The sequence below is a fragment of the Herpailurus yagouaroundi genome, unplaced genomic scaffold, assembly GCF_014898765.1.
Source record: "Herpailurus yagouaroundi ecotype Mexico unplaced genomic scaffold, PumYag 159, whole genome shotgun sequence".
In the NCBI taxonomy this organism is placed as follows: Eukaryota; Metazoa; Chordata; class Mammalia; order Carnivora; family Felidae; genus Herpailurus; species Herpailurus yagouaroundi.
Window position 1 is genome coordinate 37,936,314 of NW_024412400.1, and position 26,034 is coordinate 37,962,347.

The 26,034-nt window shown below is 38.7% G+C and overlaps 2 protein-coding genes across 4 annotated transcripts in view; one reads left to right on the top strand and one right to left on the bottom strand.

Annotated features, from left to right (window-relative positions):
- Positions 1–7,500, bottom strand: part of ATR (ATR checkpoint kinase) — a 99,508-nt gene extending 92,008 nt beyond the window's left edge. For 2 of the 3 annotated variants that reach the window (XR_005792104.1, XM_040480381.1), the window contains exon 1: positions 7,356–7,500. Coding sequence is in view for 1 of the 3 variants with exons in the window: in XM_040480381.1 (XP_040336315.1) it covers positions 7,356–7,414 (59 nt within the window). In the remaining 2 variants the exon portion in view is untranslated. The remainder of the gene's footprint in view (positions 1–7,355) is intronic. The other variant, XM_040480382.1, reaches the window with a different exon arrangement.
- The window catches only part of PLS1 (plastin 1), a 135,158-nt gene continuing 115,614 nt past the window's right edge, over positions 6,491–26,034 (top strand). Inside the window, exon 1 of the mRNA XM_040480393.1 lies at positions 6,491–6,575. The gene's annotated coding sequence lies outside the window, so the exon portion shown is untranslated. The remainder of the gene's footprint in view (positions 6,576–26,034) is intronic.

The following is a 26,034-nucleotide window of genomic DNA, read 5'->3' on the forward strand; positions in this document are numbered from 1 at the left end:
AATTAAAGCTCTAGTCCTCAAGAAATATCTAGCCTAGATATATAGATTAAATTATCATTATATAATAACATCTAGTAAACAAGGCTAAACATATTATCTGCATTATTACATATTTCACAAGCAATAAATTTGGGACATTAAACTCTAATTTGCATATGAGGAGCCTGACATTCATGGAGATTATATAATCTACCACCACTACAGCTAGTAGTAGTGGAAGCCCTGAAAATTAGTGCAGAGTAAGAAGTAATAAGAAAGCCAAAGAGAGAACTTTAAGTTAAAGGAGCCATGAAGAAGAAAGGGAAAGAACCAGAGAAATAAAAAGAAAAATGTTATGAGGTATATTCTAGAAACAAAGTTAGAATTTCAAGGAGGGAGCTGTCAACAGTATCAAATTAAATTAGTTTGTTAAAATGTCCTTTGAATTATTTTTTATTATGGTCAAATATACTTAACATTTATTTTAACCATTTTAAGTGTACAGTTCCATGGCATTAAGTATGTTCTCATTATTCTACGCTATCACCACCATCTCCAGAATTTTTATCTTCCTAAATTGAAACTACTAAGTTACTGAAATCACCAGTATTTACACATAATAACCTTAGGTATATAGACTCAAAGACCAAGTAGTTTTATTTTTACATGAAAGTGAAAAAAACTTGGTACCGTTTATCTTATTATTTAAACCAGCCTTGGCCAATGGAAACAATGCAAGTCACATGTGCACTTCAAAATTTTCTAGTAGCCACATTAAGAATAGAAAGCCACGTGGGTGGCTCAGTAGGTTAAGTGTCCAACTCTTGATCTCAGCTCAGGTCTTGTGATCTTAGGGTCGTGAGTTCCTGCCCCACATTAGGCCTTGCACTGGGCATGAAGCCTCCTTAAAAAAAAAAAAAAAAAAAAAAAGGGAGGGTACCTGGGTGGCTCAGTCGGTTGAGCATCGGCTCAGGTCATGATCTCACGGTTTGTGAGTTCAAGCCCCACATTAGGCTGTGTGCTGACAGCTCAGAGCCTGAAGCCTGCTTCAGATTCTGTGTCCCCTTTCTCTGCCCCTCCCCTGCTCATGCTCTTTCTCTCCCAAAAATAAATAAACATTAAAAAATTTAAAAAAGAGAGAAACAAACAATAGTTTTCTTCATAATATATCCAAAATATTATTTGAACTGTAACTGATATTAAAATTAAAAAAAAATTTATATATATATAGACAGAGCGTGCAAGCAGGGGAAAGGGGCAGAGGGAGAGAGGGAGGGGGGAGAGAGGGACGGGGGAGGGGGGGAGAGAGCGAGTGAGAGAGAATGAGAATCTCAAGCTGACTCCTTGCTCAGCATGGAGACCAACATGGGGCTCCAATCCACAACCTGAGCTGAAATCAAGAGTTAGATGCTCAACCAAATGAACTGCTCAGGTGCCCTGAAATTACTAAAGTGATTGTTTTACCTTTTTTTTTTTTGTACTAAGTCTTTGAAATTCTTCTCAACCTAGACCAGCTGTAGTGGCTACCATATTATATGACATCACAGATTTAAATATAACAAAAATTTATAAAGTCTGAAATTACAAGGTAACATGAATTGTTTTAGACAAAATCAAATGAGTTTATCTTTATAAACTAAGTGTAATTTAGCAAGTATCATTTAGAAATGTGAATGAGGAGGTGTGTCAGGAGAGGAATCAGGACCCTAGGTGGTGGTTGAGTTTTCTACAAAGTTTAATTTTGTATAAAGATCATTCCCATTATTTGTGTCATTTTTGGTCAGTTTTTTAAAAAGGTGAATTGATTATCATTCATTAGATGTACTATTAGAATAATGACTCATGGGAGAGTGAGCACTTATTATACAACCTCTACCTTGGAATGGAGCTAAGAGGGTATACCTTTTTCAAAAAAGTAGGGGCACCTGAGTGGCTCAGTCAGTTGAGCATCTGACTCTTAACCTGAGGGTCATGATCTCATGGTTCTGTGAGTTTGAGCCCTGCATCAGGCTCTGTGGCCACCATGTGCGGAGACTGCTTGGAATTCTCCCTATCTCTCTGCCCCTCTCTCCCACTCGCTCTCTCAAAATAAATAAACTTAAAAAAAAAAAAGTTAAAAAAAGTAAACAGGTAATTTTAACACAGCATGGTTGTATTAATAGAGCCAAGATAGAACACAAGAGGGTCACTTGGCTCTGAGCAGAGCCTATCAGTCAAAGCTCCCTGAAGGAAGTGATACAAACCTAAGTCCCTAAGGGGTTAGGCAGGTAAAATAAGGGAAAGGAGGAGTATTCCAAGCAAAAGAAACAGCACGAGCAAATGCTCAGTAGTTAGAATGAACACAGGATGCTCTAAAAGCTATTAAGAGGTTCTATATGGCTAAAGAAGAGGGAGACAGTAAATAGATGAAACTGAAGAGCAACTATAAGGTCAAAGTTCAAAGAACAAACTAAAGAGGTTGGATTTTGTACTGAAGGCAATGAGACATCAAAAGGTTCTAAGTAGGAGTGAAGAGTCAACATGTTTTGGAATTTTTTTGAGAGAGAGAGAACGCATGTGTGTGCACACACAAGCAGGGAGAGAAGGGAGGGAAAGGGGGGAGAAGGAGGGAGGGAGGGAGAGAGAAAACCTTAAACAGGCTCCACACTCAGCATATCATGCTGACTTGGGGCTGGACCCCATGACTCTGGGATCATGACCTGAGTCAAAATCAAAAGCTGGGCATTTACCGATTGAGCCATCCAGGTGCCCCGTGTTTTTAAAACTTGAATTTAATTACATTATTTCCCTGTTTAAAGCATTCCAATGGCTTCCCATTGCCCTTAAAATATAACTCTTATTCTGACCTGTAAGGTACTAAAGGATCTGGCCCCTGGCTACTCCTCCACCCTTAACTCTCACACCAGTCCCCTCTTTGCTTCCTGTGTTTCATCCTTCTTCCTATTCTTTTGCTCATTCCCACTTAGAGACCCTTATACTTCCCATTCTATCTCAGATACTGGCTTCTTATCATTCAAATCTCCTCTTAGTGGCTAATGTTGCTGCTCCCCAGACTTTCATCTCCCTCCCACTGCCCATTTAATACTTTAATGGCAACTATCACTGTCTGAAAATATCTTGTGATTATAAAGTAACTTTAAGCAGGAAGGTCAGAGAAGGCCTCTCCAAAATGACATCTGAACAGAACCAGTCTGTTCAGAGAGAAGAAACAGCAAAGTGCAAAAGACTGAAGGCTGGAATGACCTTGGTGCGTAAGGAAAAACAAGGCCAATAATATTGGAGCAGAGTAAGGGAAGGATATGTGGCCACGAGGTCAGAGGCAGGCAGAGGCCAGAAAATGCAGAACCTTAGAAGCCTTGGGAGGAAGTTTGGATTTTATTCTAAGTGTGCTAGATAACTAATGGAAGGTTTTAAACAGAGAAGTAATGCTGTATAATATACAATATAATTTATGGTTGTTTACATCACTTTGGTTGCTAAGAAATCCATTATAAGTGGGTAAAATGGAAATGAAGAAATTAGCTGAGAAATTACAATAGCCTAGATAAGAAATTATAAGAATAGCAGTGGAAATGGCGAGAAATATATTTTACTTTATTTTTAAGTTTATTTATTTATTTTGGGATAGGCAACTAGCAGGGCAGGGGCGGGGGGGGGGGGCGGGTGGGGAGGAGGAAGGGAGGGAGAGAGAGAATCCCATGCAAATCAGCACTGTTAGCAGAGAGCCCAATGCGAGGCTTGAACTGACAAACTGTTAGATCATGACCTGAGCCAAAATCAAGAGTTGGGACACTTAACTGACTGAGCCACCTAGGCGCTCCAAAAAGTAGATTTTAAAGATAGGGTTGGCAGGATGTGCTGATAGATTATTAAGGGATAAGGGAAAGAATCAAGAATAACTCCTAGGCTTTTGGTCAGTACATTTACAATAACATAGGGAAGGAACAAGTTTAAGGAAAATAAGTCAAGAGTTCTGCTTTGGATATGCAAATTTTCATACTGGATATAGATGTTCAACAGTATGCAATCTAATAATATTTCTGGGCTAGAGATATAAATTTGGGAGTTATCAGAATATAGATGGTATTTAAAGCTATGGAACTAGATGAAGTTATTAGGGAAGAGTAAAGATGAAAAAAAGGACCAAAGATGTAGCAAAAGGACATGGGGAGTCAAGAAAGATTCCTACATTCCTGGTTTGGAAAAAATGAGTGAATATGATGATTTACCTTGATATCCCTACCTCAGTGAATGAGAGGGGGGGGGGAAAGTAGTTGATATGTGTAGAACTTGTATTGACTATGTTGAGTCTTAACTGCTCATAGCACACCCAGCTAAAACTGCCAGTATATAGTTGTTTAAATAGCTCTATAGGTGATAGATATGATTTGGAGAAACACATTTGGAATCATCAAATAGCAGATGGATAGTTGAAAGCAGGAGTGGATGAGATCACCCTGAAAGACTATGTAGAGAAAAGAGTGCTAATAAGAAAAAACAGTGAAGCAAAATTTATCCCTGAGATAGAAAAGCCCACATATTAAAACAGTGACACCTCACTTTTTTCAGAAATAGAACTGGCAGTCAATTAATGAAAAAAAAAAGGGGGGGGGGGAGAAAAGGCCTTTTTGGTTGGAATCTGAAACTCAGCTCTGAAACTGTTTTTTTTCATTGTTTCAGATTTTTAATACTGCCTTAAAAAAGCCTGTTACTCTTTATCTCGGTATACTTTGAAATATAAAATAATTGTAATTGGAACAGTTATTATAAATCTAAGTAGATAATTCCTAAGGCAGTATTTGTTTAGTCAGAACATATTTTCATTTCAAATATATAATTAAAACTTCTCACAAAGTCAGAACACAACTCATAGTTTGAACAGAAACTTCAGTGTTTAAATCTCAACATTCAGTAAATTAAACACTATATACATTAGGTTGCTTTGGAATACAAATCACTCATTTAAGTAAACGGGATATAACTTCTAACTTGTGTTAAAAGTGAAGAAATCCTTCTTTATGTGAAGACTTGACCAAAATCAATTAATCCTATTATGGTACAAATCAAACTCTACCGACACAACACATTAGAGATCTGGATACAGATATAACTACAGTTGGAAACTAGATGCTCCTTAGCTTGGGGGTAGTGAAAGAAAAAGGCATACTTGGATCAGGCCCCCATTTTTATTACTTTATTAATAACAATACTTACTTTATTTTTTTTTTTAATTTTTTTTTCAACGTTTATTTATTTTTGGGACAGAGAGAGACAGAGCATGAACGGGGGACGGGCAGAGAGAGAGGGAGACACAGAATGGGAAACAGGCTCCAGGTTCTGAGCCATCAACCCAGAGCCTGATGCGGGGCTCGAACTCACGGACCGCGAGATCGTGACCTGGCTGAAGTCGGACACTTAACCGACTGCGCCACCCAGGCGCCCCAATAGTTACTTTATTTAATGAAGAACCGTTATCTTTTTGATTTTGCTTCTTCAATTTCTGTGGCTCAGTTTTTCTTTCTTTTTTTTTTTTTTTTAATGTTTTTATCTTATTTTTGAGACAGAGAGAGCACAAGCAGTGGAGGGGCAGAGAGAGAGGGAGACACAGAATCTGAAGCAGGCTCCAGGTCTGAGTTGTCAGCACAGAGCCCGAGGTGGGGCTCAAATCCATGAACCGTGAGATCATGACCCGAGCCAAAGTTGGACATTTAACCAACTGAGCCACCAGGTGCCCCTCTGTGACTCAGTTTCTCACTGAATAGTGATAATATTTAGTCCATTCTATATCAGGGAGATTCGGTGAGACTGAGTAAGCATGAATGAAGCAGTTGCAATGAGAAGATCATGAAAATTAAAAACTATTGTTATACAATTCTCTATCAGTCAGTTTTTCTATTCTTTCACTTAGAATGGCTACAATTGAATGAAATGAAAGGTAACTTAAGCTCTGTTGATGTAAGAGGCTATAAATAAATCCAAGATACTATTACTTTTATTAACAATCTCTTAAAGGAAGAAAAAAGAGGGAAGAAAAGTATTAATCAGTTAATTCTACATTAAAACAAGGTGGAGAAAAAATCCTGAACTTCACATTGAGCCTAAACATGAAATCTGTACATCAATTTCTTAAAACGAGCACTTGTATTCATGCTACTTTATAAAATGTTAACACAGAATATGCTTGCAACATTCATGCAAAGTGAAATAACACACACAAAACCAGGATAATTCAGTTAAGACGTGTGTGGTTCCTTCATTTATCCTCTTATGTGACTGAGGAAAACTAAATATCCTTGTATGGCCAACAAGTAGAGATGAACACAACTGAACCACAGAAAAGAATTAAATATCCTATGGGCTTTGTATCAGTTTTGACTTCGTGTTCTAAGTTTTCAAACAGCCTAAAAAATTCCAGCTGATAGTTCAAGTGCAGTAGTGGTACAAGCCTACAAGCAGTGGGTTACAATTAAAAAAAAAAAAAAAAAAAAAAAAGCAAACAAAACAACAACCCTGCCTTCTTTCAGGCCTGGTTGAGGGAAGGTTGCCAGTGTGCTGAAGGGGGATGGCAGCCATCAACATCCTACCCTTCTTTTCAGGTAGAACACTGGTTTACCTGATTTTACTCTTCTGTTTACAGAAACAGGCTTTTGCAGATAAAAGAAAAATTTAATATATTAAATTATTTCCAAACTTTGGAAACATTCTGTACACGTTTATATTTTGTGGACGTTGTGGCAAGGTCCCTGGGTTTTCTGACTAAAATAACAGATTGGGGGCTGACTGATCAAATATAGGAGTCACATCTTCAGAACGCCCTATGGTTTCACTTTGAAGAAAGAAACCAACTGCCTTTTCTAGCAATTGGCCTTCTTTGCACAAAAAGAGAACTGGTGATTTTTCTTCTAAAAGAAGCAATTTGGGTCAAAACGTAAAGCTAAAAACCCAATTCCTCCACGAGCGATCACAAAAAATAGAAATTGGGGAAAGTTCGTGGGTCAAGTCCCTCATCTATGGACATAGGTTTCTGGGAAGCAAATAAGTACAGAAAGTGGCCAAAAAGTGGTCAGAAGGGACCGTTCCTTCCAGCTGCAGAGGGCAACCCCGGGTTGGGAACAAGCTCCGGGGCGCCGCTCTAGAGCGGTCAGCGAGCGCCTCTCCTCCCCTGGACCGGCTTTCTGAAGGTCTGCGGCGACGACCCGCGTATCTTTAACCGCCTAAGGGAGAAGCGCTCAAATCAGGCGGAACACCTCTACAAGGGCCGGGGTTGACGGGTTCGGGGCAGGCACGCGCGCCGCAGGGGAGGGAGAACACGTGAGATTCCGGCCAGGCCCGTCGGAGGAGGACTCGGGACCCAGAGCGGCCGAGCCTGACCCTACCTTCCCAACTCCCGCAGCGCGGGGATCATAGACGCCAGCTCCAGGCCGTGGTCGCCCATGTTGAGGATGCGCCGCACTCCTCAACGACGCCGACATGGGCTCCCGGCGTCTCCACAGCTACCTCTGGTGGGAAGGCGCGGTATCCGACGGTGGCTCGCCGGGCCCAAAACTCCTCCCGGAAGCCACTGCTGATGGAGCTCTCCAGGCGCCGCTCTTTCTGCGTAGGACCCGGGGGAGGCCCGGAAGCCGAAAGGGGGTGGGGCAAGCAGGCTGAGCGCGCTCAGGTTTGGTTTCCTACCGTGTGTCCGACGTAGGGAGGAAGGCGGGGCGGGCGAGATTCGTGGCGAGTTTTGGTTTTCAGCCGCCCTCTTTTGCTACTCCTAGCCTGGGAGGCTCACCGAGACAAGACCCCTGGTTCTAGGGAAGATATAGTCATGACGGGCACCAGGCTTGCCTCCCTCGCATCACAAACGTGAGAATTGATCTCCCCGTGGTTGAAAGCCCTCAGGTTCCTACCACTCTCCAGGCATCCTTTCTGATGAAAGATAAGAGACTCCTCCCTGTCCTGTTTCAGCAGGTGTTTTTCCGCTTGAAGTCACTCAAGCTTCCTTGAGGATATTACCTACCTTTAATATTTAAAAAGGGGGTTGAACGTTTTTGCAGGTGTCTTCATCAAATCACCAGCAGTACTGTGTATAATTTATGTCACCGTTATGGGCGTCAATTATCCATGATTTAATTTTTAAAGTAAATCAGTGGATTTGGGCTGTAGACTTTTTTTAGTCCGGCCCAATTTGTTTATTTGAAAAATGGCCATTAGAAGAGACTTAACATGTCAAAATTATGTATTTAATCAGGCAAAGCTATGCAGTGTGTTTACATTTGATTCATGGTACAAGAGGATAATTGTTGGTACAGTAGCTGAAAAGAAACATCAAAGTGATGGAATGACAGCCAAATATGCTCCTGCCTCAGGGATTTTGCATTTGCTGTACCTTCTGCCCTAATCTTGAACACTCCTCTCTTTCGTCACTCCTTTTCAGATGTTTGCTGAAATGTCACCGGAGAGCCTCATATGGTATATAGCACACTTACACTCTTTTCCACTCCATTCTGCTTTATTTTTCTTCAAAGCCCTTAGAACCAAATTATACGTTACATATTATTTATTGACTGCCTCCTCCAATTAGACAATAAACTCCTGAGAGCAGTATCTTGTCTTATTCACTGCTTAGATACCCACGACCTAGAATAGTGCCTGGCACATAGTGTTCAGTAAGTATTTATTAAATAGTTGAATGCTAGAGTGAAAAGAACATGGGATTAGGAGTTAGAGGCTCTGCACAAGCTCTCATGCCATCTGCTAGAAATTATATGACCTCAGTAAAATTATTTAACCTCTCTGCACTTCAGTTTTTCATCTATCAAATAGGATTAATAATATCTACCTCACAAGATTATGGTAAAGATTAAATAACAGGTAATAGAGGTAATAGAATCACAGACCCTATTACCCTTTTACCCACAGACCCTTTACTAAGACCCTTTTCTTAGTAAAGGGAGATACACAGTATATGCCAACAAAGATGAATCTTGACAATAACGAGTGAAAAAAGCAAATTGCAAAGGGATACATAATAGTATTGTATTATATGTCATTTTAAAACCACAAAATAAGACTTTGTGCAAGGTGCGTATACATACATATATAACAAAACTAGAAAAACATGGCTGGGAAGGGTATATATCAACTCTAGGAGAGTTGTACCCCTAGAGAGAGAGAGAGAGAGAGAGAGAGAGAGAGAAGGGAGTGACATGATGACGTTTCAACTTATCTGTGAGGATTTTCTTTTAATAGGATCTGAATTAATCATGGCAAATTTAGGGGCGCCTGGGTGGCTCTGTCGGTTGAACGTCCGACTTCGGCTCAGGTCATGAACTCCTGGCTTGTGAGTTGGAGCCCCCCCCCCATCGGGCCCTGTGCTGACAGCTCAGAGCCTGGAGCCTGCTTCAGACTCTGTCTCCCTCTCTCTCTGCCTCTCCCCTGCTTGCACTTCTCTCTCAAAATAAATAAACATTGAATTTAAAAAAATCATGGAAAATTTAACATTTGTTGTATTTGCGTGGGTGTTATATTACTATTTGTATCTATATGGTTATGATACTCCAAATTTTTTAAAAAGTAAATATACTTTTTTAAAGCTTGGATTAGATTATACATAGGAAAGGTTTATCAACGAAAAAGTAGCAAATGTTAGATATTATTTTTAGATCATATGAAGAAAGATTATAAAAATTATAATGTTATATGGAAGACAACAACTGAATAGCATTAGGATTCCGAAAGAGTATATATTAGAAACAATAGAGCTTTGAGAATCCAGTTTAATTCAAAAAGTTATTTTTAGGCAAGATATTTTGTTAGATACTTCTGTGACACAAAGAGGAGGACAATAAAGTCAGTCTCAAATAGTGTGCAAACTTTAGATATATAAGGGCATCATATGAACTCAGAAAATTAGAAGTAAAGCAGAATCTGATGAATGCCACAAGAAATAAAAACAACATGTATTGGAAAAATAGAAGAGGAAGAGATTAAGTATACTCTAGAGAGGAAGTGGACCAGGAAGTTCCTCAAGGATAATGTGGCACCACATCTGAGATGGGACATGAAGAATAAACAGGATATGAAGAGGCAGAGACTGGAGAAGAAGAATATTTTGTAATAAGAGGCAGCGGTATGAACAAAAAGCATATGGAGGGAGAGACTAGTGATCCAGTTCAGCTGATGTTAGGGAACATTTAGAGTGGCCCAATTGAGATACTTGTACAAATCTCAGTAAGCTCTGGAGAGGCACTGGAAGATTTTATATAAAGTGACAGTCAAAGATACACTCAAATCAGGCAGAGCGGTGCAGGACACAACAACAGCACAGTAGCAGATCAAGAAATCAAGCTTCTTTAGCAGTAGATCAATAAATGAGCAATTGTCATTATAAGCAGACATCCTCCCTTAAGGTACTCATATATTTCTCTCCCCCAGCACACTTTTTGAGTTTTTCATACAAGCTAATTCTATTTCTTCACCTCCCACTCAAATCCTAAACCTATATGAACTATTCCCTCTGCCTCATTTGCTTCTCTTAAATGCTTCTCACCAAAGTCACAGTGACTTTCATACAGCTTCCTTCAAAAGATGTTGATCAGGGACCTGGCTGACTCAGTTAGAAGAGCATGTAACTCTTGGTCTCAGGATCATGAGTTCAAGCCCCACATTGGGTGCAGAGAGTACCTAAATAAATAAAACTTAAAAGATGTTAACCAGTCCTTTCCTTTCGTGACCCCTCAGCAGCGTTTGACAGTGTAGATGACTGCCTTTATCTTAGGACACTCTCTCCCTTTGGCCTATGTTACTCACTTGTTAGCAACGCTTACTTTGCCATTCAACTGCTGTTATTCCTCAGGATTCTAACTTAACTTCCTTTCTCTTTTTATTCCTACGTGACCTTATTCACTTTTCAGACTTCAGTTAGTTTTCCACCTGCTTATTACTCCCAAATTCAGATCTCTCTCTGAGCTTTCTATTTCATATGCCTAACTTTGTACTGGATTTTTCATCTTAAATTTTTCTCTGGTGCTTTTTTTTTAAGTTTATGTATTTATTTTGAGAGATAGCACTAGCAAGAAAGGGGCAGAGAGAGAGAGAGGAAGAGAGAGAATCCCAAGCAAGCTCTGTGCTGTCAGAGCAGAGCCCAAAATGAGGCTCAGACTCACAAACCATGAGAACATGACCTGAGCTGAAATCGAGAGTTGGATGCTTAACTGACTGAGCCACCCAGGTGTACCCTAGGTCCTTTTTGTGTGTGTGTGTGTGTGTTTAACTTTTTAATATGGAAGGTTTCAAATATATACAAAAGTAGAGGGAATAGAATAAGGAACCACCCAACTTCGACAATTGTCACAAATGGCCAGTCTTTGTTTCATCCATCACCACCCCTCCCATTTCCCCCCTCCCTAATTGTATTATTTTAAAGAAAATCTTCAGCATCTAATGAATTTATCTACAGATACTTCAGTTTGCATCTCTTAAAGATAAGGACTAGGGGTGCCTGGGTGTCTGTATTCTTCAACCCCCCCCCCCCCCCTTTTATTCTTAGGGGAGTGGAATGTGGGGATGGGGAGAGTGAGTCAGAAAGCAGAGAGGATGAGGTAGGTGAATCCTGTCCTTGAGACCTTGGTATTTCCTAAGCCCAGTGTCTCATTCAGGTTGACAGGGGGGCACCAACCAATGTCTTAGAAGTTTCAGCCCACATGTGTATAGAATTGTCTGTCCCCTTTGATGATTAAAACTAGGGAGGAAAATGACCACCAGGTGGCACCAGAACCCAAGTGTGAGCAAAATGGACTTGGTTCTCAGAAGTCCAAACTCCTGGCTGCTCTGCAAGTTCCATCATAATGTGTTGAACTTTTTTTTTTACTCCGTTTATGGTATTATGTCAGGATTTTACTGAATAATTCACATCATAAAATATACGCTAAAATAGAAATCTTAAGGAAATGAGATAAAAATACAATTTTACAAGTTGATTTCTAGACTGGAATGGACTTCAATATACACTTCCTTGGTACATGCTACTTGAAATTTGCATTTTAAATACTTTTTAATAATTTTCATTTGAAATTTCCCAATTTTATTGAAAAATAACTGACACATTTACTGTGTAAGTTTAAGGCATACCACATAATGGTTTTATTTACATATACTATGAAATGATTACCACAATAGGTTCAGCTAACATCATCTTAACCTACAGATACAATAAGAAGAGGGGCACCTGGGTGGCTCAGTTGATTAATTGTCTGACTTTGGCTCAGGTGATGATCTTGCGGTTCAAGAGTTTGAGCTCTGCGTTGGGCTCTGTTCAGAGCCCGGACCCTGCTTCAGATTCTGTGTTTCCCTCTCTGCCCCTCCCCTGCTTGTGCTCTGTCTCTCTCTCTCTCAAAGATAAATAAACATTAAATAATAATAAAAAAAATAGATACAATAAAAAGAAAAGAAGAATAAAAGAAAAAAATATTTTCTCCCTGCGATGAGAACTCTTAGGATTTACTCTGTTAACAACTTCCCTATATACCATACAGCAGTATTAGCTATAGTCATCATGTTGTACATTATATTCCTAGTACTTATTTATCTTACTGGCAGTTTGTACCTTTTGGCTACCTTCCTCTATTTCCCCTATTATTACCCCCTGCCTCTGCTAACCACAAATATGATCTCTTTTCCTGTGAATTTGGTGGGATTTTGTTTGTTTTAAATTCTACATGTAAGTGAGATCATATAGTATTTGTCTTTCTCTGTCTGACTTATTTCATTTAGCATGATGCCTTCAAGATACATCCATGTTGTCAGAAATGGTAGGATATCTTTTCTACTGTAAATAATGCTGCTATGAACATAGGAGTGCAGATATCTTTTCAGGTTAGTGTTTTCATTACCTCAGGATATATTCCCAGAAGTGGAATTGTTGGATCATATGGTAGCTCTATTTTTAATTTTTTGAGAATCCTCTGTACTCTTTCGTAATAACTGTACCAATTTACAATCCCGACGACAGTGCACAAGGCTGCCCTTTTCTCCATATCCATGCCAATATTTGTTGTCTCTTGTCTTTTTGATAATGGCCATGCTAACAGGAGTGAAGTGATATCTCACTGTAGTTTTAATTTGCATTTCCCTAGTTACTAGTGATGTTGAGCATCTTTTCAGGTACCAGTTGGCCCTAGATGTATCTTCTTTGGCGAAATGTTTATTCAGGTCTTTTACCCATTTTTTCCTCTTTCTTTCTTTCTTTCTTTCTTTCTTTCTTTCTTCTCTCTTTCTTTCTTCCTTTTTTTTTTTTTTTTTTTTGAGAGAAAGAGGCAGAGGGAGATGGGCAGAGGGAGAGAGAGAGAGAATCTAAAGCAAGCTCCACACTCAGTGCAGAGACCTACGCGGGGCTTGATCTCGTGACTTTAAGATCAGAGATCATGACCTGAGCCCAGATCAAGGGTCGACTGCTTAACCTATTGAGCCACCCAGGTGTTCCCACCCATTTTTTAATTGGGTTATTTGTTTTCTTGTTGTTGAATTCTATGATCTCTTTCTTTTCTTTTAAGTTTATTAACTTATTTTTGAGAGAGAGAGAGAGCACAAGCGCAGGAGGGGCAGAGAGAGAGAGGGAGACACAGAATCCAAATTGGGCTTCAGGTTCTGAGCTGTCAGTGCAGAGCCTGATGTGGGGCTTGAACCCACTAACTGTGAAATCATGACCTGAGCCAAAGTTGGACCCTTAACTGACTGAGTCACCCAAGTGCCCTGTATGAGCTCTTTCTATATTTTGGATACCAACCCCTTGTCAGGTATATGGTTTGCAAAAATGTTTTCCCAAATAATGGATTGTCTTTCATTTTGTTGATGATTTTATTTTTATTTTATTTATTTTTTATTTTTTGCTGTGCAAAAGCTTTTTAGTTTGATGTAATCTCACTTATTTATTTTCTATTTTGTTGCTTGTGGTCTAGATGTCATATCCAAAAATTGTAATGTATTATTTTTCATTTATAGTTTTGTTGATTTGGGTCCTTTCTTTTTTTTTTTTTCTTTTCATTAATCTATTATATGTATTGTATGTATTGTAACGTATTATTTTTCATTTATAGTTTTGTTGATTTGGGTCCTTTCTCTCTCTCTCTTTTTTTTTTTTTTTTTTCTTTTCATTAATCTAGCTAGGCGTTTGTCAGGTTTATCTTTTCAAAGAACCAATTCTTAGTTTGGTTAATCTTTTCTGTTATTTTTCTTTTCTTTCTTTCTTTCTTTCTTTCTTTCTTTCTTTCTTTCTTTCTTTCTTTTTTTCCTGCATTCATATTTATTATGCCCTTTCCTCTGCCAACTTTGGGCTCAGTTTGTTCTTTTTCTAGTTCCTGAAGGCATAGAGTTAGGTTGTTTATTTGGGATCTTTTCTTGCTTCTTAATGTAGGTGTATATTGTTAACTGGTTTTGCTGCATCCCAGCAGTTCTGGTATGTTGTGGTTCCATTTTTCTTACTGTTTTATTTTCTCTTTAATTTCTTCTTTCATCCATTTGTTGTTCAAGAGAGTGTTGTTTAATTTTCTTGTGTTTGTGAATTTCCAATTTTCTTATTGATTTCTGTTTTCATGTCATTGTGGTCAGGGAAGATACTTGGTATGATTTCAGTCTTCTTGAATTTTGTGACCTGACATATGGTCATTCCTAGAAAATGTTCCATGTGTGCTTGAGAAGGATATATATCCTGCTTTTGTTGGATAGAATGTTCTGTATATGTGTTTGTTAGTTCCACTTGGTCAATAGCATTGTTCAAATACACTTTTCCTTATTGATTCTGTGTCTGGATGATCTATCCATTGTAGAAAGTGGGATATTAAAGTCCTCAACTATTATTATATTACTGTTTATTTCTCCTTTTAGCTCTGTTAGTTTTTGCTTTATGTATTTAGGTGCTCTGATGTTGGGCATATAAATATTTACAATTATTATATCTTCGTGATGTATTAACCTCCATTATTATGTAATGACCTTCTTTGTCTCTTTACCATTTGTAGTGTAAAGTGTACTGTTTCTGATATAAGTATAGCTACCCCTGCCTTTTTGGCTATTTTTGCTTAAAATGGCTTTTTCCATAATTTCACTCTTAGTCTATGTGTCTTTAAGGCTAAAGTGAGTCTTTTGTAGGTAGCATGTTGTTGGATCTTTTCTTGTTGTTTATTTAAATCCATTCAGCCATTCTGTCTTTTGAGTAGAGAGTTCATCTATTTGTTTAAAGTAATTATGACAGGTAAGGGCTTATTATTGACATTTTGTTGTTTTTCCAGTCGTTTTCCAGATCTGTTGTTCCTTGTTCCTTATCATGCTTTCTTTTTTTGTGTCTTTTGAAGTCTTTTGGTATCAGTATGCTCTGACTTTTTTTTTTAAAGAGCTTTTTTTATTTTTTTTTATTTTTCAATATATGAAATTTATTGTCAAATTGGTTTCCATACAACACCCAGTGCTCATCCCAAAAGGTGCCCTCCTCAATAGCCATCACCCACCCTCCCCTCCCTCCCACCCTCCATCAACCCTCAGTTTGTTCTCAGTTTTTAAGAGTCTCTTATGCTTTGGCTCTCTCCCACTCTAACCTCTTTTGCTCTGACTTTTTTATTGTGTTCTTTTGTGTGATTACTACAAGATTTTCCCTTGTGGGTACTATGAAGCTTACATAAAATAGCTTAAACTTTTAACACCTATGTTTAAATTTGTAACAACTTAATTTTAATAGAATTTATATACTTGACACTTCTTGTCCCCCTCATCTTTTAAGTTATTGCTATGACAACTTACATTTTTTATATTGTGTAATTAAGAATAGATTATTGTATTTATGGTTATTTTCTCTAAGTTCATTTTTTTAACTTTTAAACTAGAGTTGTGAGTTATGTACCACTATTACCATATTATAGAATCTAACTATGCTTTTGTATTTACCATTACCAGTGAGATTTATGCTACCTATTTGTGTTTTTATGATGTTAATAGTGTTATTTTACTTCTATTCAAAAAACTCCCTTTAGCATTTCTTGTAGGGCAGGTCTGGTGGTGATGAATTTTTTCAGCTTTTGTTTGTTTAGGAAAGACTTTGTCCCTACTTCATTTCTGAAGGACAACTTTACTGTTTAGAGAATTCTTTTTTTTTAGGGGCGCCTGGGTGGCGCAGTCGGTTAAGCGTCTGACTTCAGCCAGGTCACGATCTCGCGGTCCGTGAGTTCGAGCCCCGCGTCGGGCTCTGGGCTGATGGCTCAGAGCCTGGAGCCTGTTTCCGATTCTGTGTCTCCCTCACTCTCTGCCCCTCCCCCGTTCATGCTCTGTCTCTCTCTGTCCCAAAAATAAATAAACGTTGAGAATTCTTTTTTTTAAATGTTTTTATTTACTTTTGAAAGAGAGAGAAGGGGGGGGGTGAGAGAGAGAGAGAAAGAGAGAGAGAGTGTGCACGTGCACAAGCAGGGAAGGGGCAGGTACAGAGGGAGACACAGAATCCAAAGCAGGCTCCAGGCTGTGAGCTGTTAGTGCAGAGCCCAATGTGAGGCTGTAACTCACAAACCAAGAGATCATGACCTAAACTGAAGTCTTACACTCAACTGACTGAGCCATCCAGGCACCTCTGGTTAGAGAAGTCTTGGTTAACAGTTACTTTCTTTCAATTTTTGAATATGTCATCCCATTCTCTTCCTGGCCTGAAAAGTTTCTGTTGAGAAACCCACCTACAGTCTTATGGAGTTTCCTTATATGTCACATCCTTTTTTCTCTTGCTGCTCTTAAAATTCTTTGTCTTCGACTTTTGACACTTTAATTACAATGTCTCATTGTTAACTCTATTCAGGGTCAACATATTTGGAATCCTTTGGGCCTCATGAATCTAGATGTTCATTTCTCTCCTCAGGTTCAGGAGGTTTTCCATCATTATTGTTTTAAATATACTTTCTGTCCCTTTCTCTTTCTCTTCTTCTTCTAGAATTCCCATAATGTGAATGTTGTTTCTTTTCATTGTGTCCCATAATTGCCATAGACTTTCTTTACTCTTTTTGATTCTTTTTTTTTCCCCCTCCTCTGAGTTATTTCAAATGTCCTATCCTCTGGGTCACTGATTCTGTCTTCTCTATGGTCAAGTCTATTTTTGAAACTATTAAATTTTTCAATTCAGTTATTGTATTTTTCAGCTTTAGGATTTCTGTGTTTTTTGTTTGTTTGTTTGTTTAATGGTTGCTATTTTTTTGTCAATTCTCATGCTTTGTTCACGCATAGTTTTTCTAATTTTGTTTAGTTATCTGTGTTTTCCTGTAGTTCACAAAACATCCTTAAGAGGATTATTCTGGATTCTTTGTCTTACAGCTCATAAGTCTCCATTTCTTTAGGGTCAATTATTGGACCTTTATTGATTTCCTTGCTGGTATTGTATATAGATGATTTTTTGTCATCTTTGATTCCTTACGTTTTATCTCTGCATTTGAGAGATGGGGCTCCCCTTCTAGACTTCTCAGGTTTGCTTTGGCAGAAACAGTTCTCTTCACTAGCTCAGTTTGGTTTCTGGGCATATCTGCTTGTGATGTCTGGGTGGATGGGGCCGGCTATTACAGTATAGTTTGGAAGAAGGCAAGTGTTTGAGCTCTAAGGATGGGGAAGGGGGTGTATGCCACTGACTGAGAACAGTTGGGTAGGATTGCAGGCTTGGCTCCCTACCCAGGTAAGGTTGCAGGATGGGTTCTAAGGATGCCTAAATTCTCTAGCCAGGCTAATTAAGTGGTTGGGTATATTCAGTAGTAGATAGGGCTATGAATTAGCTTTCCTACCCTGGCAGAGTAGCAGGCCAGAGCCCAGGGACTGTGTACTTCATTGTTTGGGAGCTCAAATCAGGCCTGAGTATGCTGTGAATTCCCTGGTCAGGTGAGAAGGCCGTTTTTGCTGTGCAGATGAGGAAGTCATGGGCTGTGCTCATCATTATTCATGCGCCACTGTATGTAGAGCTGTTAAATGGGCTGTGCAGCTTCCTGTGTGCTCCAGTTAAGCTTTCTGATCAGACAGGTTGAAAGCTGTAATCAGCAATGAGCAGGGCTATGAATTAGATTTCCTGCCCAGAGGGCAGCAGAAGCTCTAAAACTGGAAAAGCTCTTTGTTTGTTGTCCCAGATCAAGGCAACCTATACCCCATGTTCTCTGGCTAAATAGTGCTATTAGCTTTGCTCTGCAAATTGTCAGCTTTGTCTGCCTCTCTCTCTGCTTGAGTGCCCCTGGGCCACACAGCTTTCAGGTGTTTTCATAGACCTTCTGGTCAAATGGGGCTGGGAGTCACTCTCCAAAGTGGGTAGGGCTGTGGCTCATCTCTTTTCTTGGGCATGACAAATTGGGTTCTAGGACCAGAATAACTCCTCATTTGAGGATCCAAATCAGGCAGGTCTGTACTTCACAAGGTTCCCTGGTCAGCGTGTCCCTGACTTGGTTCTGTAGATGAGCAAATCCACTGGTTGGGATTACTACTTGGGCATAGCAGTTACGGACATGGTTTGCCAAGATCCATGTGCTGGTTGTTGCAAGCCCTTCCTCCTTCTTCGTCACAGTCATATTCCCAGGGCTGGGCCCCACAGATTTCCCTGTAATTCCTGTGGTGTAAGATCAGAGTAGGGACTCCCCAAAAGTGACCCACAGTGCTGGGGAAGGCTGGTGTTCCCTTGGGGCTTTCTTTTCCCACTGGAAGAACTGAAAGGTCAGGAGAGGCTGCACCACATGGTGCTGGACTTTCCCGAGTGGCAATACATTCAACGTGTAGCTGCTTCTCTTTTCTAATGCAGTCTGTCTTGGTCTCTGAGGTGTATGAGGGTGCTTCAGCCTAGCCCCTGTGTTCTAGGATTCTCTCAATGGTGTCTTGTTCTTGAATAGAATGTTGCTCTTCTTGTGAGGGGGAACGATGTCAGGAACAACTTATGTTGCTGTCTTAGTGACATCACTCTAATAATTTCCATTTTCATTTTATTTTATTTTAATTTATTATTATTCTTTTAATCAATACTTTATTCATTTAGTTTTATTTTAGACAGAGCATGCATAAGTGGGGGAGAGGGACAGAGGGAGAGAGAATCTTAAGCAGGCTCCACGCTCAGCACAGAGCCACACACTGGGCTCCGTCCCATGACCCTGGGATCATGACCTGAGCCAAAATCAAGAGTCAGACACTCAACCAACTGAACCATCCAGGCTTCCCAATTTTTATTTCTTTTAAGTTTATTTATTTATTTTGAGAGAGAGAGAGAGAGAGAGAGCAGGAGCTGGTGGGGAGCAGAGAGGGAAGGAGAGAGAGAATCCCATGCAGGCTCTTCACTGTCAGCACAGAGCCTGACTCAGGGTTTGATCTCATGAACAGTGAGATCATGGCCTGAGCCTAAATTGAGAGTCAGACACTCAACCAACCGAGCCACCCAGGTGCCCCTGGAGTTGTTTTACACAGCAGACAGAGCACACTTTTACAACCAAAATACGATTATGCCATTCCCCTGCTTCAAAAATAATTTTGACAATATGTGTTGAATATTGTCAGACAGATTGATGGGTAAAAAGGGGCACATATCTATTGGTTGTAATAGGATAAAACCTACATTGACATAGCAGGTCAACATTCTGAAACTTAATAACTCAGAGTGAATGATCCTGTACAGCCAAACTGCATTAACAGACTTGTCCCATTTAGTAGAAACCCTGAAAAAAACAAATTACAAAAACCATCTAGTTCTCACAGAGGAACTTACAATATTTAAAAAACTTAAGCATAAAGCTGTTTGTCTTTCTATCATTGTGGCAATCTCACATCTACTAAGACTATATAATAGAACTAGTGTATTTGGAGATGATTCAGAAATAAGGCCATGGAATACTTTCTCATATATCAAGGATATCTTTATCTCAGTAATGAATTGTTATCATTTTTTTTTTTTTTTTGGGACAGAGAGAGACAGAGCATGAATGGGGGAAGGGCAGAGAGAGAGGGAGACACAGAATCGGAAACAGGCTCCAGGCTCTGAGCCATCAGTCCAGAACCGGACGCGGGGCTCGAACTCACGGACTGCGAGATCGTGACCTGGCTGAAGTCGGTTGCTTAACTGACTGCGCCACCCAGGCACCCCAGAATTGTTATCATTTTTATTGCTAAACTCTTAAGTATGACCTTAAGATTATATCAAATTTGTTTGAGTGATAGTGATTATTTGGGGTTTTTTGTTTGTTTTTTTAATTTAATTTAATTTAATTTTTAAATATATATATTTTTAAAATTTTTTTTAACATTTATTTATTTTTGAGACAGAGAGAGAGCATGAACAGGGGAGGGTCAGAGAAAGAGGGAGACACAGAATCTGAAACAGGCTCCAGGCTCTGAGCTGTCAGCACAGAGCCCGACGCAGGGCTCGAACCCACGGACCGCTAGATCATGACCTGAGCCGAAGTCAGATGCTCAACCGACTGAGCCACCCAGGCGCCCCTAATTTAATTTTTAAGTAGGCTCCATGCCCAGCATGGAGCCCAATACAGGGCTTGAACTCACAACCCTGTGATCAAGACCTGAACTGAGATCAAGAGTCAGACGCTTAACCACCTCAGCCACCCAGGTGCCCTGTGCAGATAGTGATTATTTGTATTTGCAGTCATCACTTTTGCTTTTCTCAATATACTTTTATCTGTTCAAATGTCATTATCCTCCCACTAGTTCTTTAATGTAAATATGGGGCACCTGGGTGGCTCAGTCAGTTGAGCGTCCGACTTCAGTTCAGGTCATGATCTCATGGTTCATGGATTCGAGCCCCGTGTTGGGATCTGTGCTAACACTTCAGAGCCTGGAGCCTGCCTCGGATTCTGTGTGTGTGTGTGTGTCTCTCTCTCTGCCCCTCCCCTGCTCACACTCTATCTCTGTCAAAAATAAATAAACATTAAAAAAAATTATAGTGTAAATAAAGCCAGAAGGAAGAAGATTCTGAGTTCTCAAGCTTGGGCATGCTTTAGAATCACCTGGAGGGCTTATTAAAAATGGATTCCTGAGTCTCAGCTCCAGAGATTCTGATTCAGTGGGTCTGAAAGGGAACTCAGTAATTTTGCTTTCACATGATGCTGATGCTGCTTGTCCGTAGACCACACTTTGAGTTAGCACTGTGTTAGAGCAGTGGTTCTCAACCTTGACTACACATTGAAATTATGTGAGTGGGAAGCTTTTAAAAAGTATTTGGGCACTTCTAGAGATTTTGATTTGATTGGTCTAGGGTAAGGTACTTAGGTATATATTTATATGCATTTCTCTAGTTATCAGCAAGTTCAAGCATCTGGTTGTATGTCTATTGTCATTTGGATTTCTTTTTCTCTAAATTACCTACTCAGGACTGTATGTGTTTTTAAGTTGGTTGTGTCTTTTTATTGATTTATAGAAACATTTTAATGTATTATGGATATTAACTATTTTCTGATTTATATTCTGAGAATATTTACTCTCAGTCTGTCACTTGGTTCTTGTCACAGAAACTTTAATTTTTATTATATCAAATATATCTTCCTTTATATCTTCTGGGTTTTGAGTCTTGCTTAGGAAGGTTAACCTCATAGTTAAACGTGTTTTTCTGGACTTTTTACTTTAATTCCGTACTATTCGTTTTCTCATTTATTTACTGATTTACTGATCAATGTTGAGAAAGACAACTTGTTAAACAGATGGATAGTGCATTTGTCAGGATTGAAGTCTCTTTTGCTAGTTTAAGAATAAAGAGGTTTATTAAGAGATATAGATAATTTACAGAATCTTTGGGACTCCATCATGGGGATACAAGTAATCCCCAAATTGCCTATCAAGGCAGCACTAACTCTGAAAGGATCAGGAAGGCTGCTAAAAGATGGTGCTTGCCTCTCTTCTCATACAATTTATTTTCAACCAATGCCTTATATGACTTGGTGGAACCTACATCATATCTGGAACCCTATCTACAGATGGATGTGGGAAATGTAGAGTCTGGCTTTCCAGGAAGGTATCCAAGAAGAGAGTTGGGGCAATCCATAGAATCTGTTAATATGTTACTGACTGATCCATAATTTCTCATTAATCTGTATGCCCTTGTCTTCATAGATGAAAATATATTTGGGAACAGTCAGTAGTCTCTGCCACATTCCAAAACTCTTTTTCCCATTTTCTATCTCTTCAGTTGATGTTGTACATGATTTTATTTTTTTCAGGTAAGGATGGTCAAGGTGTCTGGGGGAGGATGGGGAAGGTAGTGAGCTGCCCCTGATCATCCTTCTATGCACTCAAGCTGTTTTTTCCAATGCCTGTTAGGCTCACTTCATTCTGGGATAATTACTCAGCTTGATCTTTATCAATTTTTAATTTCTCATCGTCTTTGTTCTGATATCTTGACCATCCATTTAATTTTTTTTATCTCAGTCATCAAAATTTTAAATACCTAAATATCTAGTTACACTTTTTGTACATGCAACATCTCGTGTTTCTCTAGTGGTATTAATTATACTTTTCAAATGTCTTCTGATCTCTAGCTCTGTTTTCTCTAATATTAGTAGTAGAAATATACAAATGGTGTCTCTCTTACGTTGATCCTTCCTGCCAAATGTGTGGTAATGTTTAGTTATCTGTTCAGTTTTATATTTTAGAATCTCTGTTCACTTTGCCTTTTGGTTAACTATAGCTGTCCTCTGCCAGTTTGGTGTAAGAAAGAGCACTGGAGAAGTAAGGATATGATGGCAGTTTATCTTTAAGGTGTGAGAGACTCATGTTCTTCCTGGAAGTCTGTAGGTACCTTGGTCACCATTTAGAACCAGTTGGGGAGGTGAAAGTTGTTGACTAGCTTACCTACTCTAAGCCTCTTTCCCTGATTTCTGTCTCTAATGAGTTCCTCAGTGCCTGCCTCCCAATTCTTGATCTGTTAATTTTGAGAGTGCACAGCCTTCCCCTCACTGCTTCTTCCTTTGCTCTGGACTCCTCAATAAGATTTGAGATGAATTTCCCTTCCTTTTACTGAGATATGACCCTATCTGTAGTCTGTCTTTTCTCAACATTGCTGGTTTGCTGATGGCAGTTTTTATTCTTTTCCTAGGATATTTTTTACTTTTAAAAGTTATCTTCTTGGGGTGCCTGGGTGGCTCAGTCAGTTAAGCATCTGACTTCAACTCAGATCGTGACCTCATGGTTCGTGAGTTTGAGCCCCACATCAGGTTCTGTGCTGACAGCTTGGAGCCTGGAGCCCGCTTCAGTTGCTCTCTGCCCCTCCCCTGCCCGCACTCTCTCTCTCTCAAAAAAAATAAACTTTAAAAAAATAAAAATAAAAGGTATCTTCTCTAATTTTCAAAGGTTTTTATATGGTAAGTAGGATATAGATGTATGTGCTTGGTTAACTATTTTGATCCAATCTATATAAACTTGTGTTTGTGTGTGTGTGTGTGTGTGTGTGTGTGTGTGTGTGTGTGTGTGTGTGAGAGAGAGAGAGAGAGAGAGAGAGAGAAAGGAAGAGAGAGAGAGAGAGAGAAAGAGAGGGAGATTTGCATTATTTTCTGTTTTATTTATCAGATTATTCTTTTTCTTCCCTATGATGTAAAAAAATAATAATAAAGCCAGAGATGAACTGAATATTAGCCCTTTTCACATATAGTTTTCTTCTCTAGTCCCTTATTCTAGGGGAAAAAAAGGGGGGGTCAAATAAAGTAAATATGTTCCTACATACTTCCTGGTATTACCCAGGGTCATTCAAAACACACCTACTTTTCCTGAAATGGGAGGTAAAATTGGTACCCATAAGTAGCCTTCGATTAGGATCAGGGCTGGGTAGCAGTTGGGTATTATCGTCATAAACATTTCAGAAACTATCAGGCTCTAGGGAACTAACACTGACCACATTCACATAGACTCACTTTATAACCCAGAATGCTTGGTGGGGTTTTTTTTTTTCCATTTAGAGTTTGGGATATATTATAACTTGGAGGGATTACTTGTGATAATAACACATATTTGGAGTAGGATTCGAGCTGGAATCCTTTCTTCACTGTTTGTTCACACTCTGTTACTCAATATTTCTGAGTCTCCACTTTTGTCCTTGTGAGCATTAAAATGTGGTGAAGAACAAAAGGTTCTTGCAGCAGCTAGCACATAGAAAACATGGAACAGGCATTAGAGATGGTGGTGAAGATGATGGTGGTGGTAAATTTCTGCTCTTTCTGGTCTCCTTCCCAGTATCAATAAGCCTGGAAAATAAATTAATAATCCAGAGGCTCCTTGGGAAATGTGGAATCAGCAAAGATGGTCTTTAAATAAAGTACAATTTTCAATTTAATTTTTATTTAATTTTCATTTAGTTGTCTTTATTTCGAGAAAAATAATTACTATTTTGTGCCTCTGTTTTCTCACCTATAAAATGAGGATAACTTATTAGGGTTGTCATGGATATTCAATGAGAAAACATTATAAAGTGCTTAAAACAGGGACTGACACATATTAAGAGCACAATTAACTTCGCTATGTTAATATTAATATATTACTAGTATTTTATATACACTGTAGAAGAGACAGAAAATTATCCCTTTTTTGATTTATGTTGGTGCTTTTATTTTTTTCAACCAAAAGTTGGAACACATGATTGGACATAAATTCACATGATAAAAAAATATTAAAATTGGGACTATTATGAAAAAATTGGAACATATGGCTATTATAACTAGAGTATATATTTTTGATGATCATAATAATACTTGTGCCCACCAATTATAGCATCTTCTCTCTGTAAATTCTTCCTACCTGATGCCATTATTTCTGTTGATTTTTGATCAATCTGAAGTATGTTGATTTCAAACTATTGCTTTTTTAATTATCAGGGGAACTCTTTTATCAAATAAAATCTCAGAGAATACCTCAATATAAGAATGATAGTGGGCTCTTGGAACTGTAGTCCTTGACCCACAGCCCTGCCTATTTATCATCTCCATGATACCTCAGGCTCCAGAAACACAGTTTGAAAACTTTATTTCTTATTGTTAGAGATATAATCAGTTCAGCAGATAATGGTTTTCTTTATAGTTATTATGCCCTGGTTGTGCATTTCTAATGATATACTTTATTTGCTATTTTATGTTTGTAGATACTCTTGGGAAATACTTTAATCAGCAATACATTTACAAATCACATCTTGGGGTTGTTTACTTTTAGAGATGGGTTGTTTCAGATAGTTTATACTAATTATTTTTTGCTTCTTCCACAGAGGATGAGTTCTCTTTCTTTCTTTCTTGTTTTTTTTTTTTTTTTTTTTTTTTGTCTTCCTTTCAAATCAGATTACACCATATCTGAGTTCTATACTTCCTCATGAACTTACCTTGGTCAATATTCCCACCAAGTAAAGACTCATAGGAATATTTGATTAATTATATTCTTATCTTTATTAGGGAATAATTTATGTAAAATAAGTTTCATAAAATTAAAATGCCCAATTTAGTTTTGACAGTTGTATATTCTTTTGAAATCTCCACTACAATTACGACAAGATTTCCATCATCTCCAAAAGATTTTTACTGCCCTTTTACAGCTCATCCCTCCCTCCATCCGTGGCTGCAGGGGAATATTGATTTGCTTTTTGTCACTATAGGTTAGTTGGGACTTCATGTAAATGGAATCAATCATACTTTTGTCTCTGGATTCTTCCACTTAGTGTAATAATTTTGAGATTTATTTATGTTGAAGACTCTATGAGTAATTCTTTCCTTTTTTGTGGGGTTGTATTGTATTGCATAGATATACCACAGTTTGTTTAGCCATTCACCTGTTGGGTTCCTTCTGGTTTGGGGCTATTGTGAAACAAAGCTGCTATGAACATTGGTGTTTAAGTCTTTGTGTAAATATACATTTTAATTTCTCTTGGGTAATACCTATGAGTGGAATGGCTGAGTTACATGGCAGAGGTGTGTTTAATTTTTTAAGAAATATTTTGTGAGAACTTATGTACTCAAGTCTTCCTGTGTATCTGGGCTCCGATAAGGATACTAAATCCACTGATTTCTCTAGGTGGAAGGCAAGTAGAAATCCTTATCAGCCCATTTATTTCCATATGTAATT